Below are 14,067 nucleotides of genomic sequence, written 5' to 3' on the forward strand. Positions count from 1 at the left end.
TTTAAGAGCCTTCAGCCTAGTAAATCGAATCTTCTTTCCTATAAAACTTTTAATTATCGCACCAGAAGAAGAGGTGGTAAGGAAAGTTCTGCTTTGCCATTATTGGAAGTTTCACAGAACCCGTTTTCCCACTGGATGATGGCAGACACTGTAGGTGGGTCCCCAGACACTCCCAGATCTGTCCTAAATACTTATACCAATGAACAGGCAAAGGCTGTCCTCAAACAAAATTTTATTCGTGTGGTTTATTTTTGTCTTCTAAGAAAATTAACTATAAGATAAAATAATAAAATCATTCATGACAGGGGCTAACGAGATATGACTAACCTTTGCCGTAAAATCTGAGAGCCTAAAATAGCATCGAAAACGACCTTATGTAATCTGCTTTGCAGTATAAGCCAATTATGGAAGGTGTTAACCTTTCCGGAGCTGAGTGTGCTAAGATGCAAGACAGCAACTCCTCACTCGCATGGGTCCCCATGGGATGGATGACTTGCATCTCCTACAGAACTGTGGTGGCTTTTTACTAGACGTTTCTAAGAAAAAACCTTTGAGACAGGAAACATGTTTTCTGGAACTTAGTGGTATAATTACATACAAATCCACATTCAGATGATAGAATAACACTTATTTCACACGGTGTTTGAACATTTTGGTAGATTCACATAGCTGCCCACCCCTGACTCTTAGATTTTAAGCCTCACTAGAGCAACAACCAAACTTCCTATGTATGATTACAGACCTCAGTAAATGTCCTAAAGGTATAAATGAATGCAACTGGATTTGGTTTGATTTTTATTCTTATTTTTTAACATCTTGAGGAGTTTGGGGCAGAATTAGTAACCAAGAATGATTTTTTAGGACCCACACATCAGAACTGATTGTTGTCAATATGAATGAGTACACATGTCTGCCTATCAGCGGAACACGACAGGGAAAATTTTTTATTATTTATTTATTTTAGCAAGAGAGAGAGAAAGTGAGACAGACAGACAGACAGGAAGGGAAAAAGATGAGAAACATCAACTCATAGTTGTGGCATTTAGTTGTTCATTGATTGTTTCTTATATATGTGCCTTGACCAGGGGGGCTCCAGCAGAGCCAGTGACCTCCTTGCTCAAGCCAGCGACCTTGGGCTCAAGCCAGCGACCTTGGGTTCAAAGCCAGCAACCCTACATTCAAACTGGATGAGCCCACACTCAAGTCTGTGACCCTGAGTTCCAAACCTTGAACCTCAGCATCCTAGGTCGACACACCATCCACTGTGCCACAACTGGTCAGAAAAAAAATAAACTTGAAATTAAAAAATGGTCAACTTCTGCCCTGGCCTCGAGAATCACCCCAAAGCACAGAAGTTGCCAGTTTGATCACCGGTCAGGGCACATACGGGAACAGATCTCTTTCTCTCTCTTTTCTTCTCTTGCTAAAATCAATAAATAAAAATTAAAAAGAAATTGTTTTAAATGGTCAACTTCATGCTACATCAGGTTCCTGTGAAAAAGAGGAGCAGCCAAAGAGTGACAGTTTCAGCACAGCACACTGACAGAGCAGACCCCGGACGGCACAGACAGGCGGGGATGGGCGGCAGCTATTGGATGATCCTTGTCTTTGTGAGGATGATTGGGTTGCGGCTATTTCTGTCTCTATGAAATTGAAAGTCTTCGTGCCTCAAGAAAGGCAGCACTGCTCTTCATTTATAATTAGACATGGCTCGTGATTAAAATGTTTTATTCAATCCGGGGCCAACTCTCTTTCATCACTGACTTGGAAAATATATATCCATGCTCCCACTTGGTAAAAGTTAATGTAAATGAAGAAAATATATCTGGAAGATAGATTTTTATAGTATGGAAAAATCATCATATTTTCATCTAAATGGGTTGCCTGTGAAGAATTGTGACATAAAAGGAAGGCCAAGATCTTTCTGGAAAAAGTCACGATTCTTGTTTTCTAAGAGAATTCCTCCTCATTATTTTATTTTGTATTGCATTTGTAATTCCTGATCATCTTAAAGTAAAAAACGCCCTTCCTCCCTTCTTTGCCTACTTAGGAGGTGGTAATAAAGATGACTGCAATGTCATCCTCCAGCGGTTTGAACAAGAAGTGTGTGGGTGAACAGCTAGTTTATGTCTTGGGCACTAACGACCAGCTGGCTGCTCTCACGACAAAGTAGGGATCAAAGATTTGGAATGATAAATCACCTCGAATTTCTTCAGTTCTTCCTTGGCAACGGTATAGAGCACCACCGAGGAGCTGGGGAACGCAGCTATCTTTTCGGACAACTTGAGCCAATCTTCAAAACGTAAGTAGTCATCCAGAAACTTCTGCCACAATTGCCATGTCTCTTCAATTCTGAGACAGAAAAATGAAAGAACAGAATCTGGTTGAGACAGTTTATGCTCCGGAACCCTGACATAGGATTAAGGGCGCCCAAACAAGCCACTGTTGTGCCAAACAATAACTGTGCCTTAAGCCAAATTTGATGGGAGTGAAAAAGAGACAACTGTTTGAGCTGAAACGAAACAGCTGTTTGTTTTGTTTTTTTTTAAATACACATCATCCTGCGGCTCTGGATTTGGAATTAGTCCATTTGACTATTACATGCATATAATGTGAACTGCTATGAAAATGTGTGAGAAAGCTTAGGAGTGCAACACCATGTTCACGGTGCACACGCATGCCAAGGTTCTGCTAAAACAGCACAAGGTTCGAACATCCATTAAAGTCCAACACCAAAATCACCCTCATCAAAATCAACCTATGACAGCAAGACAAATATCAAGCTGAAATCTCAAGAGTTCCCCAGAAAGAACAAAGATTATGTGCCTTAAATCATTCTGATAATTTCCTAACACATCACTATATTTTACTGCCTTGAATTTCAAAGGGCTTAAAGACAAGCCCTTTGCTTTATTCTTTTCATTTTTAATGAGAGAGAAATTTCTTTTCCATCACCAATTCTGCAACATTATACTTATTCAGCAAAGGGATATTTTTTTCTAAATTATATTTAAACTGTTAAGCCCGGCATAACTTGGCTTGTTCTATTTGTATATTGCCTTTATATCTACTTATTTTCCCAACTAGATGCAGACAAGGGCTGGCTGGGAAAACCAAGGCTATCTTTGGACGTTGCAACCGAAAGGAAATAGTGAAAAACGGCAACTCTGATGTTTTGTTTTCTTTTCGGTCCTCCCTCTTTCCCAACGGTTGGGCTATCCCAACTCACTTGAGCCTTCTTTCCATGGACAGGGCACAGATGTTTCTCCACCGCCGGTCCAGGTTTCGCGTGGACTGCTGGATGGAATCACACTCGCCGTCTGTGGCACAAGCGTCACAGTCGTGCAGCAGGACCTCACACAGGTTGAGGACGGAGGCCACACCCGTGCTGTGCTTCTCGATGTCCCTCTGCAGCTCCTGCACGGAACGAGATGTGCCTTACTGTCCTTGTATACGGACAGGGTAAACTGCCCAGTATCCATTGACAGACAAATGTTTAGGCCAAATCTTGACAAATATTTCATGTCCGGTAATGCATGAGGTTACATCAACTTCATTTATGAAACAAGGCAACTCAAAAGTATGAGAAAAATGAATCCAGAAATATTTCAGCTATGTGAGCAATGCCAAATATATAAACTGAACAAATGAAATAGAGTACGTGAACTATATTAAGAAGAAATGGAGCTCCTTTAGTGATTAAAAAAATGAATCTTGCCCCAGAGTTTACTTTACAGATATATTACTTCCATTCCAATCCATCAGTCAATGAATGACTCGATCAAAGGAAGACATGTCTTCCTTTTAAGAGCCGGCACTCAAGAACTGGAATTTGATCCCCAAAGACCTGCAAGTTGTTTTAGACAGTTAACTCCACTATTCTTAAAAGGCACCAGGGGTTTAAGGGATTTAAGTTGTCTACTATGTACCATGACATCAGCAGCAGCAGCAGCTTCCTCAGTGAGCAATTTTAAATGTAACAGATTATGATGATAAAAAAGGCGTTGAATTTCTCCCCAATTCTACAATGTGAAATCTTTTTATTAAGGTCTTTAATATACTTTCCTTTTCTTTGATACAGCTCTAGACTATGCCTAGCTTTTTTCTTGTTCTAACAATAATTCCTCAATTTACTCAGATAGCTGGGATTCATATTCTCGTTTGTATACTCTTCCTCCTATTTCTCTCCTTAACACCAGGTTCCAATCAATGTCTTCTATACAAATGTTAGCTTATTGTCAACTGTAATAATAGTGCCTTTGATTAATTTTTGGAGATTTTATAAATTAGACACAAAAAGATAAATTCTATCAAAAGTATTTGCCTTTCACTAAACAGTCCTTTCAAATCTCTTACATAATCTCTTTCAGCTATGTGAAAGTTATCACAGAAATCACTAACTTAAAAATTATAAAGTAAAATATTACAAAACAGAAACTCCATAATTGCTCAAGGATAAAAACAGAGATTTCTGTGAATGAGATAAACAAGTAAATTTTAGGTCTTAAAATGCATCTTGTTTAAGAATATACATTTGGAAGAAGTGTTAGGTACATCAAAATAATCCATACATTTAAAGAATTTATAGTATTTTGATTTAATTTTCCCCAAATACTCAAAAGTTTTTTTCCAGCTTTAGTGAGATACAATTGACATATTGAACAGTATAAATTTAAGGCACACAATGTGATGAGTTGGTGTATGCATATATTATGAAATCACTGCATAGTAAGTTTAGTTAACATGTATTACTTCACAGTTAAAATACTATGTGTGTGTGTGTGTGTGTTGAAAAATTTTAAGATCTACTCTCTTAGCAACTTTCAAATATACAACACAAGATTGTTAACTAGTCACCATGCTATACGTTACATCCCAAACTTACTCATCTTACCAGTGGAAGTTTGTACCCTTTGACTACCTTCATTCAGCCCCTCCCCCAACCTCCCACCTCCAGCACTGGCAACCACTAATCTGTTTTTTTTTTTTTTTTATGAATTCAGTTTTTGGTTTGTTTGTTTTTTAACATTCTACATATAAGTGAATCATACAGTATTTTTCTCTCTGTGTCTGACTTCCTTACTTGGCATAATGACCTCAAGTTCGTCCAGGTTGTCAGAAGTTGCAGTATTTTATTTTTTATGGATGAGTAATATTCCATTGGGTATGTGTATGTGTGTACATGTGTATATCACGTTTTATTTACCGGTTTATCCATTGACAGAAACTTAGGTTGTTTGCTTGTATTCACCGTTGTAAACAAGACTGCAATGAACAAGGGCTTGAAAATATCTCTTGAAGATAGTGATTTCACTTGCTTCAGATGCATACTCACTCAGTGGTGGAACTGCTGGATCATATAACAACTCTTTCTTTAATTTTTTGTGGAACTTTTATAATGTTTTCCATAGTGGACATACTAATTTACATTCCCACCAACAGTGCTCAGGGGTTCCATTTTCTCCACATCCTTGCCAGTACTTTTTATCTCGTCTTTCAGATAAAAACCAGTCTACTAAGTGAGATCTCATTGTAGTTTTGATCTGTATTTTCATGATGATTAGTAATGCTGGACATCTTTTCATGTACCTGTTGGCAATCTGATTATCTCCTTTGGAAAATATCTATTCAGGTCTTTTGCTCATTTTTGATTGGATTGTTACTATTATTACATTACTATTGATTTTTTTTATATATTTGGGGTATTCACCTCTTATCAGATATGTGACTTACAAATATTTTCTTCCATTCTGTATGTTGCCTTTCCCTTTGTTTGATTATTATCTTTGCTGTGCAAAAGCTTTTGATTTCATCCCACTTGTTTATTTTTGTTTTTGTTGGTTGTGCTTTGGTGTTGAATCTTAAAAATCACTGCCAAGGCCAATATCAAGAAGCTTTTACCCTTGTTTTCTTCTAGGAGTTTTATGGTTTCAGGTCTTATATTTGGCCTTTAATCTATTAAAGTTAATTTTTATAAGTGGTTTATGATAGAGGTCCAGTTTCATCCTTTTGGATGTGAATATCTAGTTCTCCCAATATTTAAAAAGAGATTATTCTTTCCTCATTGAATATTCTTGGCTCCCATATCAAATATTAGTTGACCATATATATGCATGCATTTATTTCTGGGCTCAGTTTTGTTCTGTTAGTCTACACGTCTGTGTTTCTGCTCTGGTCATTTTAGCTTTGCAATACAGTTTAAAATCAGGCTTTGCACCTTTCTCAAGATTGCTTTGCCTGTTTGGGGATTTTTGTGGTTCCATACAAATTTTAGGATTATTTGTTCTATTTCTGTAAGAGGCTATGCTTAATAGTTGGGTAGGGCTGCTGACTGGGCTCCCTGCCCGACCAGGCTGTCAGATGGGCTCCGTGGCTGCCTGGGTTCTCTGGCCAGGCCTCCTGGTGGGCGGGATGGAAGCTATGCTCAGCTGTTGGGCAGGGATGAGAAGTTGTTTTCCTGTTGAGGCTGGATGGTAGAAAGGTCACCAAAGGCCAGTACGGTCGGTTGTCTAGGGACCCAAATCAAGAAGAACTGTCAACTGAACTCCAAGATCAACTGGAACCATTGATTGGGCTCTGCTGATGGGCAGAGATGCTGGCTGGGATCCTTCTTGGGAGCAGCTGCATCCTTCAGGAATGCAGTCTGCCAAGATCTAAGTGCTGGTTGCCATAAGCCCCACCCTCTTCTTTGTTCTTTCTGACTATCACCATGAACCAGACCCAAGTGAGCCTCCTGGGAAATGTCCTACAATAATGAGGGAGTTGGTTGTCTACCTTGGCCTCTCTTTTCCCACTGGAGAAACTCCAGACCCTGGTCTCTGTGGTCCAGGTGGGGGGTGTTTCAGCCACACCCCTGGGTTCTGGGTTTTCACAATAGTGTCTTGTCTATGGATAGTTCCTTGTTGGTCTTCTTGGGCAGGGGACTTTAATCAGAAACAACCTGTGTTGCCATCTTGGTGATATCACTTGTCCATATATTTTTGAAGCTATCTCTGAGGAGAGACTGATGAGGAAAGCACTGTGGAACCAGTATTGAGGTATGAAAACCAGAACTGTAATCCACAGGTTGCTGGAGGCACAGTGTGGACAATTCTAAGTTAAAAATTCCAGGGGACTCAGTCATGGGATGGGTGCACATTTTTATGAGATTTCCCTCCAGGAGCTTGACCAGGTAAGAATTGGAAAAAAGTCCCTTCGTGCTTCTGCTCACAAGTTTTTGTTATAATCAATATATAAAGTAAAGCTGCAGGGTATTTCTAATTATATATACGTGCCCCAGTACAGATAAAAATTTTAATTTTAGCTTTCAACTCCACTGATAATGATCTTAAATCGGTCACATAGTATCTCTGGATTTGTCTTCATCTATAACACAGAAAAGTTTGACAAAAAGTTCTCTGAAGCTATCTCAAATCTACATATATTTCTGTCTAATTAAGTCTATTAGAATAAAGTCTACTGGCAAGAGAAACATACAAAAACTCTATATAGAATAAAAAGAATGCATTTCTTATCAATATAATCAGTCTATTTAAATATTGGTCAGAAGTTTATTTTTGGGTTTTTTTCCAAATTTTTAAAAATTATTTTTATTTATTTATTAATTTTAGAGGAGAGAGAGAAAGAGAAGGTGTGGGGAGGAGCATGAAGCATCAACTCCCATATGTGCCTTGACCAGGCAAGCCCGGGGTCTTGACCCGGCGACCTCAGCGTTCCAGGTCGACACTTGATCCACTGTCCCACCACAGGTCTAGCAGTCAGAAGTTTTTTCTTTGGAGGCAGATAACCATTTATCTGTCTCTTACAACATGGATTCAAAATGCTACAATTTTTACAGAAATGTGGCCAAATGTTTTCCACAAAAGAAATTGTGGTAAAAATATATGATTAAAATAAAATTTACTAAGACCTACTTTGTATTAGGTGCTGGGCTCAATGCTTTCCTCATGAATTTTTACAATACACTGTGAGCCATGTACTCTTATTCAATACATAAAAAATCTGACGGTTAACATAGTTCATTTCATTGTCCCAGGTTATACAGAAAAGTGGCGAAACCAGGATTTACATTCAGAAGTCTTTACTTTTAACCACTGATATATGGTTTTCTAAAACTTTTATTTAAAATTTAACTAAAAATTAATGTGAAGTGTAGTATATTAAAAAGTCAAAAATTACTATTCAGGGTCTAATAAAATAATACCCTGAATCAACCATGTGCCTCTCTTCTAACCCTGTCTTCTGGTTTTTACTTCTGTATTTTCTAAGTAACGCATTTATGTTGCTTGACTTTGAAATGGTAGACATTGTTGATGCTTTCAATGCCGAGAAGGAATAAACTTCTACATGGCTCACAGGACTCCCAATTACTGTCTTAGTACATATTATAGCTAGAACAATAATTATTGTTTGCATGATTATGGTTATTTAATATTTTTCACCTTGGAAGAACAAGATGTGTTAAGGTTATATTTATTTTTATATAATTCTTTTTGGGGGTTTTTTTTTTGGATTCAATAATTCTTCTCTCTCCCTCCCTCTTTTTCTCTTTAAAATTTATATTGCTAATTCCTAGTCCCTCTTTTAGGGAACTAATAGAACTTCTTCTAGTGTGGGTGAGCGCACCGGGGAGTCTAGCTCAGTTCTTTTCCTGCTTGGAGACATCTGTCCTGCAGCAGACTGCCCCCGGTCTGGACAGTGTTCTCCGGGCTGCCGTTTCTCTGGCGTTTGGGACATGTCTTCACCATCAACCCCAGCATTTCCTTCTCTTTCTCTTGGGTTAGGCTCCTTTCTCCCCTCTTATTGTAGCAAAGGCAGCACATTTTTCATCAGCTGCTTGGGAATGTGCTCATAGGAGGTAACTATTTTACACACTAAGTGGCAGATATAATATTCTACATTAGAGATAGTTTTCTTAACTTTTTGAAAGCCTTGTGCCAATGTCCTCTGGCTTCCCACACTGTTTTTGGAAAAATCAGACTTTTTCACCTTGGAAACCTTAAAGATCTTCTCTTTATCTGAAATTTTAAAATGGGTTTGCTTTGTTTTTAATTTTCCTGGACTCTTATAGGGTTTGTGCTGTGCAAGTGCATGTTTTCAAGTTTGGAAACTTTTTTTTTTAATATATATTACTACTGTGGTTATTTCCTCCTCTCTGTTCTACTTATACTTCTTATGCAGACTTTTAAAGAATAACTGAATTGGACTTTGAAGCTCTTGCATAAATCCTGGCTGCAGTATAAACCTTGCCAGTGACATGTGGGACCTGGCACAGTGGGGAGGTCACACCGTTTGGTACAGAGCCTTTCACGTGCTCTATCTAATATACAGTGGCTCCAGCCTCGATGGCGTGCTGTATCCCCAAGTCCAAAGTCCCCCTGGTTTGCCTTCTCTAGAGACTAACCTTTGTGTCTTCTACTGCAGAAAATGGAACAGCACAGTCTGACTAGCTGGGCCGGGGGGAGAGCTGAAGTCTAATCGCTCATTCAGCTTTTGAGGCAATCTTTCATTTTAAAGCCCTATGGACTTAATATCTCCCCTTCTTGAGCCTTTTTGGAACTATGTGGCACGAATCATCTTTCTCCTTGCTCTGTCTGCTAACACCATCGCTATTCATCTGTTCGCTATCTTCCAAAATCCTCTTGGATGTCTGTCACCTCTGTCACCTCTTCTGTTCTCTTGGCCAGTGTGGGTTCTGACCTTTGCCCACCCCCTTCACTATATTATTTTGGGGTTTCAGTAGTGGGTGAGACTATAAATGTATATGATCAATTGGCTGTATTTAATTAGATAGTTTTGATTTTCTTACATTAGCTAAATTACAATACTCGTCATTAAATTTTAACTTTCTCATCATTACCATGTTCTCCAGGAAATTTGGGTTGTTAAAGGCCAACCATAACGCCCCCCTCAAAAAAAGTAATCACCAGAATTTCAAACAGCAAAGTCCATCGGAGGATTTCATCTTACAAAAATTGAACAAACATTCTGCTAACAATTGTTTTTAAGAGAAACGCAACTTAAAATATCAAAGAAAACCTGATGTCTAAAAAACTACATCTTTTAATATGTATTCTCATTGGTTTAAATAGTTTGTAAAATAAAGTAAATATAAAACTCTTTTTATAAGATTGAAGAAATGAGTGTGTTTAAATATTTTAAATATTTTTTTAAGTTAAGCAACTTGGCTATTGTGGCCTACACACTAATAAGAATAACCAGAGGCCAGATGGAATTGTCAGGACAATCTAAAGGCCCGGGGTAGCACTACTCCTTCGGGGGACTGACGGTGCTCACTGTGACAACTGCAGCCTGCTGTGCTCAGGGAGTGGGAAGCGAAAATCCCTCTGGAAGCGTTTTCCAAGGCCACCTTCTTTTGCTTTGTTGGGCTGAGTCATGTATGCCAGTGTGACGTGCTGTCTTTGGTATACACATGGAAGGTGACATTACCGTGTGCGGTCCACAGGTAGTTCAATCCTCCCCGAGAGACCAGCTTATTTTAGACTCTAAAACTCTAAATGTGCACTGCTTTTTCTCTCCAAACACTACTATCTGTCTCCTTTTTAAGTTTATGGCAGAGGGCTCATGACCCACAAAGAAGTAAACAAAACTGTCAGCCTTATTTTAGATATATCATTGCAGCAAAACCTATCATCTTAAAACGACTTCTTGGTGGACCAACGACACTGACTCTCTGATGGCATATCTTCTTAAGAGTTAGCTCTGTGGTGACGTGGAACTTCTCTGCCCCAAACGCACGCCTGGCCAGGGCCCCCCTCTTTCTCTCTGAACCTGCCTCGCTTCCTCCTGCTTTTCCATCCTGAGTCGCCTTGCACGCCTGCCCCTCCGTCCTGGCCAGGAGGACAGATAATCAAAAGACTGCTCATTTCCTTCAACTGCGTTAAACTCACCTGCTGCTCGTTAAGCTTCCTCTGTATTTCCTCCGAGTTACAGGACTCGTAGACGATGGGCTTGGCCAGCTCAGCCTCAATGTGAGCCAGCCACGCCCTCAGGCTGCTCATGTTCTTGTCCAGCTGCTGGATGGCCACCAGAGTCTCTGTCAGCTTCTTTAACCTGTGGGCGGAGAAGCAGAGACACCCCCTCAGTGACCGGCCCCACTCGGGTTTCCCTCCCCAGCAGAAGGGAGCACAAAGTCTAAAGCCTAACTGCTCAAAGCTGAAGTCCATCCTGGCTCAGCCACTGACTGGCTGTGTGACCTTGGGCAGTTGCCTACCTTCCTGTGTCACCGTTTCCTCATCTGTAAAATGAAGATAAAGTAAGGGTAACTGTGAGATTTAAATGAGGCTGATATTGGAGAGTATGTGTGGAACAATCAGTAACAATCAGCTATGATTATACTCAATAGAGCTGCAGTAATATAACCAGGATAGGGAACCTCACTGTTGTCACAAAAGTTGTTATTTCCATGACCAATATACTGACTTACACTCCGAGGAAGAACACCTGGGAGAGAGAGTGCAGACTGTGAAGGCACAGTGGTGATGCCGAGAAGAGAAGGGGGCAGACAGGACAGAAGACGGGGAGACGGGGGCTGAGGGGGAGAGTGGAGCCAGAGGGTAAAGACCCTGCAGTGACACAGTCCTGGGTTTTATGCCGTCTTCATGATGAATAGGAACTCTGCCAAGATTTGTTAGCAAAATAATGATAAGATCAGTTCTGATTTTGAGTATGTAAGTTTGAAGCGAGGTTATTGTGAGAACCCATTCAGGAAGTGAATAGACGAGTCCAAACAGCTCCTGGCAGAGCCTCTGCTTGAGAAACAGTGAGAACAGAAGAGGGGACAGGACTGCTCGCTTCAGGAATTGTCAGGATGTCCGGCAGAAGCAGCTAAAAACGGTGTTTTGCAGTTGAGTGACTAGAGGAGGCTGGTAGCTCAGAGACTGCAGGATAAGGAGAGAGTTCTTGGGATGAGTGTTGCACGAAGTTTGGGATACAAATCTGAGGGTCAGGTGGATAGACATGGATGGAAATGTGGTTCTCAGTTCCCAGCAGGAGGATGAAGTTGAATGTGTCTGTTTAGTACTGTTGGCATAGAGGTGAAGCCCTATGAAAGGGCGTGGTCAAAGTATTATCAGAATGGCTTTAATATTAGATTCACCTGGGTTGCTTCAATTAAATACTGACTCCCTAGATCCTAGCCCAGTCCTACTAAGTCAGAAACTCTGCTCTTGTGGCTGAGGAACTTGCATTTTTGACAAGGGCTCCATACAAAAGTTGGGGACCACTGGTCTACTGGGTCGAATGCAGAGCAGGATAGTATGACAAGCTCTACAAAGAGGACCTACGACCTGACAATTAGAAGGACTCTGCTGACCCTAAGTGAGTAGTTCATCAAGGGAAACAGACTGCATTTGGGTTATGACATACACTAATGGTTAGGGAGCATTGTTAATAATTTTAAGAAAGTAGGGCCTGACCAGGAGGAGGCGCAGTGGATAGAGTGTTGGACTGGGATGCAGAGACCCAGGTTCGAGACCCCGAGGTTGCCAGCTTGAGCGCTGGCTCATCTGGTTTGAGCAAGGCTCACCAGCTTGGACCCAAGGTTGCTGGCTCAAGCAAGGGGTTACTCAGTCTGCTGAAGGCCCACGGTCAAGGCACATATGAGAAAGCAATCAATGAACAACTAAGATGTTGCAACGAAAAACTGATGATTGATGTTTCTCATCTCTCTCCATTCCTGTCTGTCTATCCCTCTCTCTGACTCTCTCTCTCTCTCTCTCTAAAAACAAAAAACAAAAAACAAACAAACAAACAAAAAGTAGGCACTGAAGGTGAGTAAATATGGTATGGCACTTGTAGAATGATCTGGCTACTAGAAAATAATTGATTTTTTGTTGTTGTTTTAGTGCAGTTTGCTATTTGGAATAGCTTTAAAATGTTCTTTAGGCAGAGAATAAAGGTTCGTGAAGAAGACACCCAAGGCAGGAGAACAAGGAGGGGAGAGCTTGCAGAGGAGTACAGGCAGGGGAGCAGAGATGCAGAGGAGACAGGTGGAAGGCACAAGGTGGGGATGGATAAATATAAAGGTGTACTCCAGGTGACAGCAAGGGGTGAGCAGAAGTTTGGGGAGGATACATAGAATTTCTCAACTCTATTCATTACCAAGAAACAACAGCAAAAATCAGGACTGGATTTCTGGGGAGGGCCTGTCATAGCTGAGTGGGTACAGATTCCTCGAAAAGGATCAGTGATTTGAATCAATGACTTTTGGTCCAGCCTTATTTAAAATTCAGTTTTGCTTTTGGACAAGTCCTACCTTTTGGTTTAGGAAATGTCACCTTACTGACATCGCTCATAATATAAATGAATGGCAGATAAGCTATAAAATCTTGGAGGTGTCAACTTGACTCCACTAAAGAGGTATCTACTTAAAAAAGAGTCAAGAGCAACATGACTTTTAAAAATTTTAGGGATGTGATTTATTTTAAGAAAGTCATCTACCATAGGCTGTTCTAGAAGACAGACACCTTGCATGCAGAGTCATCAGATATTTCTCCACTCTGTGACTTCCAAATAGCACAGGGGTGACAGGGTCACGTGGGGGTGTGCTCAGACCTCACACACCAACCACTCACTCCCCACCTCTCCCCACTCCTCCCCAGGTGACTGTGATGGGCTTCTCTGGTCAAGTGCCATTGCTGAGAAGAAAATGCCTCGTTACCAAAGCATTTTGAGCATTTTTATTATTTTTGATTGCATAAAACTGTTATCACCACTTCTTTTATACTATAAATCAATGTTTCTCAAATGAAAATCCAGTCACGACACAATCACTTTTCCTTTGTCACACCATTACTTTTAAAAGAATTTTTACTACTGTCAGTGCTTAATAATGTTGCCTATATTTTAGTAATTATGATAGTAATATTAATGCCTATATATGAATAGCATTTCAGTTCATAAAGACATTCTTAGGGACATTACCTTATATTGTGTTGAAAGAAAGCATAGTTTAAAACTGTAGTTATATTTCACAATACAGCTTATTGATTAGGGAACAGAAAACATGTATTGCAATGTGTCTATTATTACGCATAATTCATTTCA

At 40.1% G+C, this 14,067-nt stretch overlaps 1 protein-coding gene across 3 annotated transcripts in view; it reads right to left on the reverse strand.

Annotated features, from left to right (window-relative positions):
* The window catches only part of SYNE1 (spectrin repeat containing nuclear envelope protein 1), a 445,623-nt gene that overhangs the window by 34,317 nt on the left and 397,239 nt on the right, over positions 1 to 14,067 (reverse strand). For all 3 annotated transcript variants that reach the window (XM_066248218.1, XM_066248216.1, XM_066248219.1), the window contains 3 exons: positions 10,911 to 11,073; positions 3,230 to 3,417; positions 2,202 to 2,352 (listed from right to left, as the gene is read on the reverse strand). In XM_066248218.1, coding sequence (XP_066104315.1) covers positions 2,202 to 2,352; positions 3,230 to 3,417; positions 10,911 to 11,073 — 502 coding nt within the window. The remainder of the gene's footprint in view (positions 1 to 2,201; positions 2,353 to 3,229; positions 3,418 to 10,910; positions 11,074 to 14,067) is intronic.

This window comes from Saccopteryx bilineata, chromosome 12 (genome assembly GCF_036850765.1).
Source record: "Saccopteryx bilineata isolate mSacBil1 chromosome 12, mSacBil1_pri_phased_curated, whole genome shotgun sequence".
In the NCBI taxonomy this organism is placed as follows: domain Eukaryota; kingdom Metazoa; phylum Chordata; class Mammalia; order Chiroptera; family Emballonuridae; genus Saccopteryx; species Saccopteryx bilineata.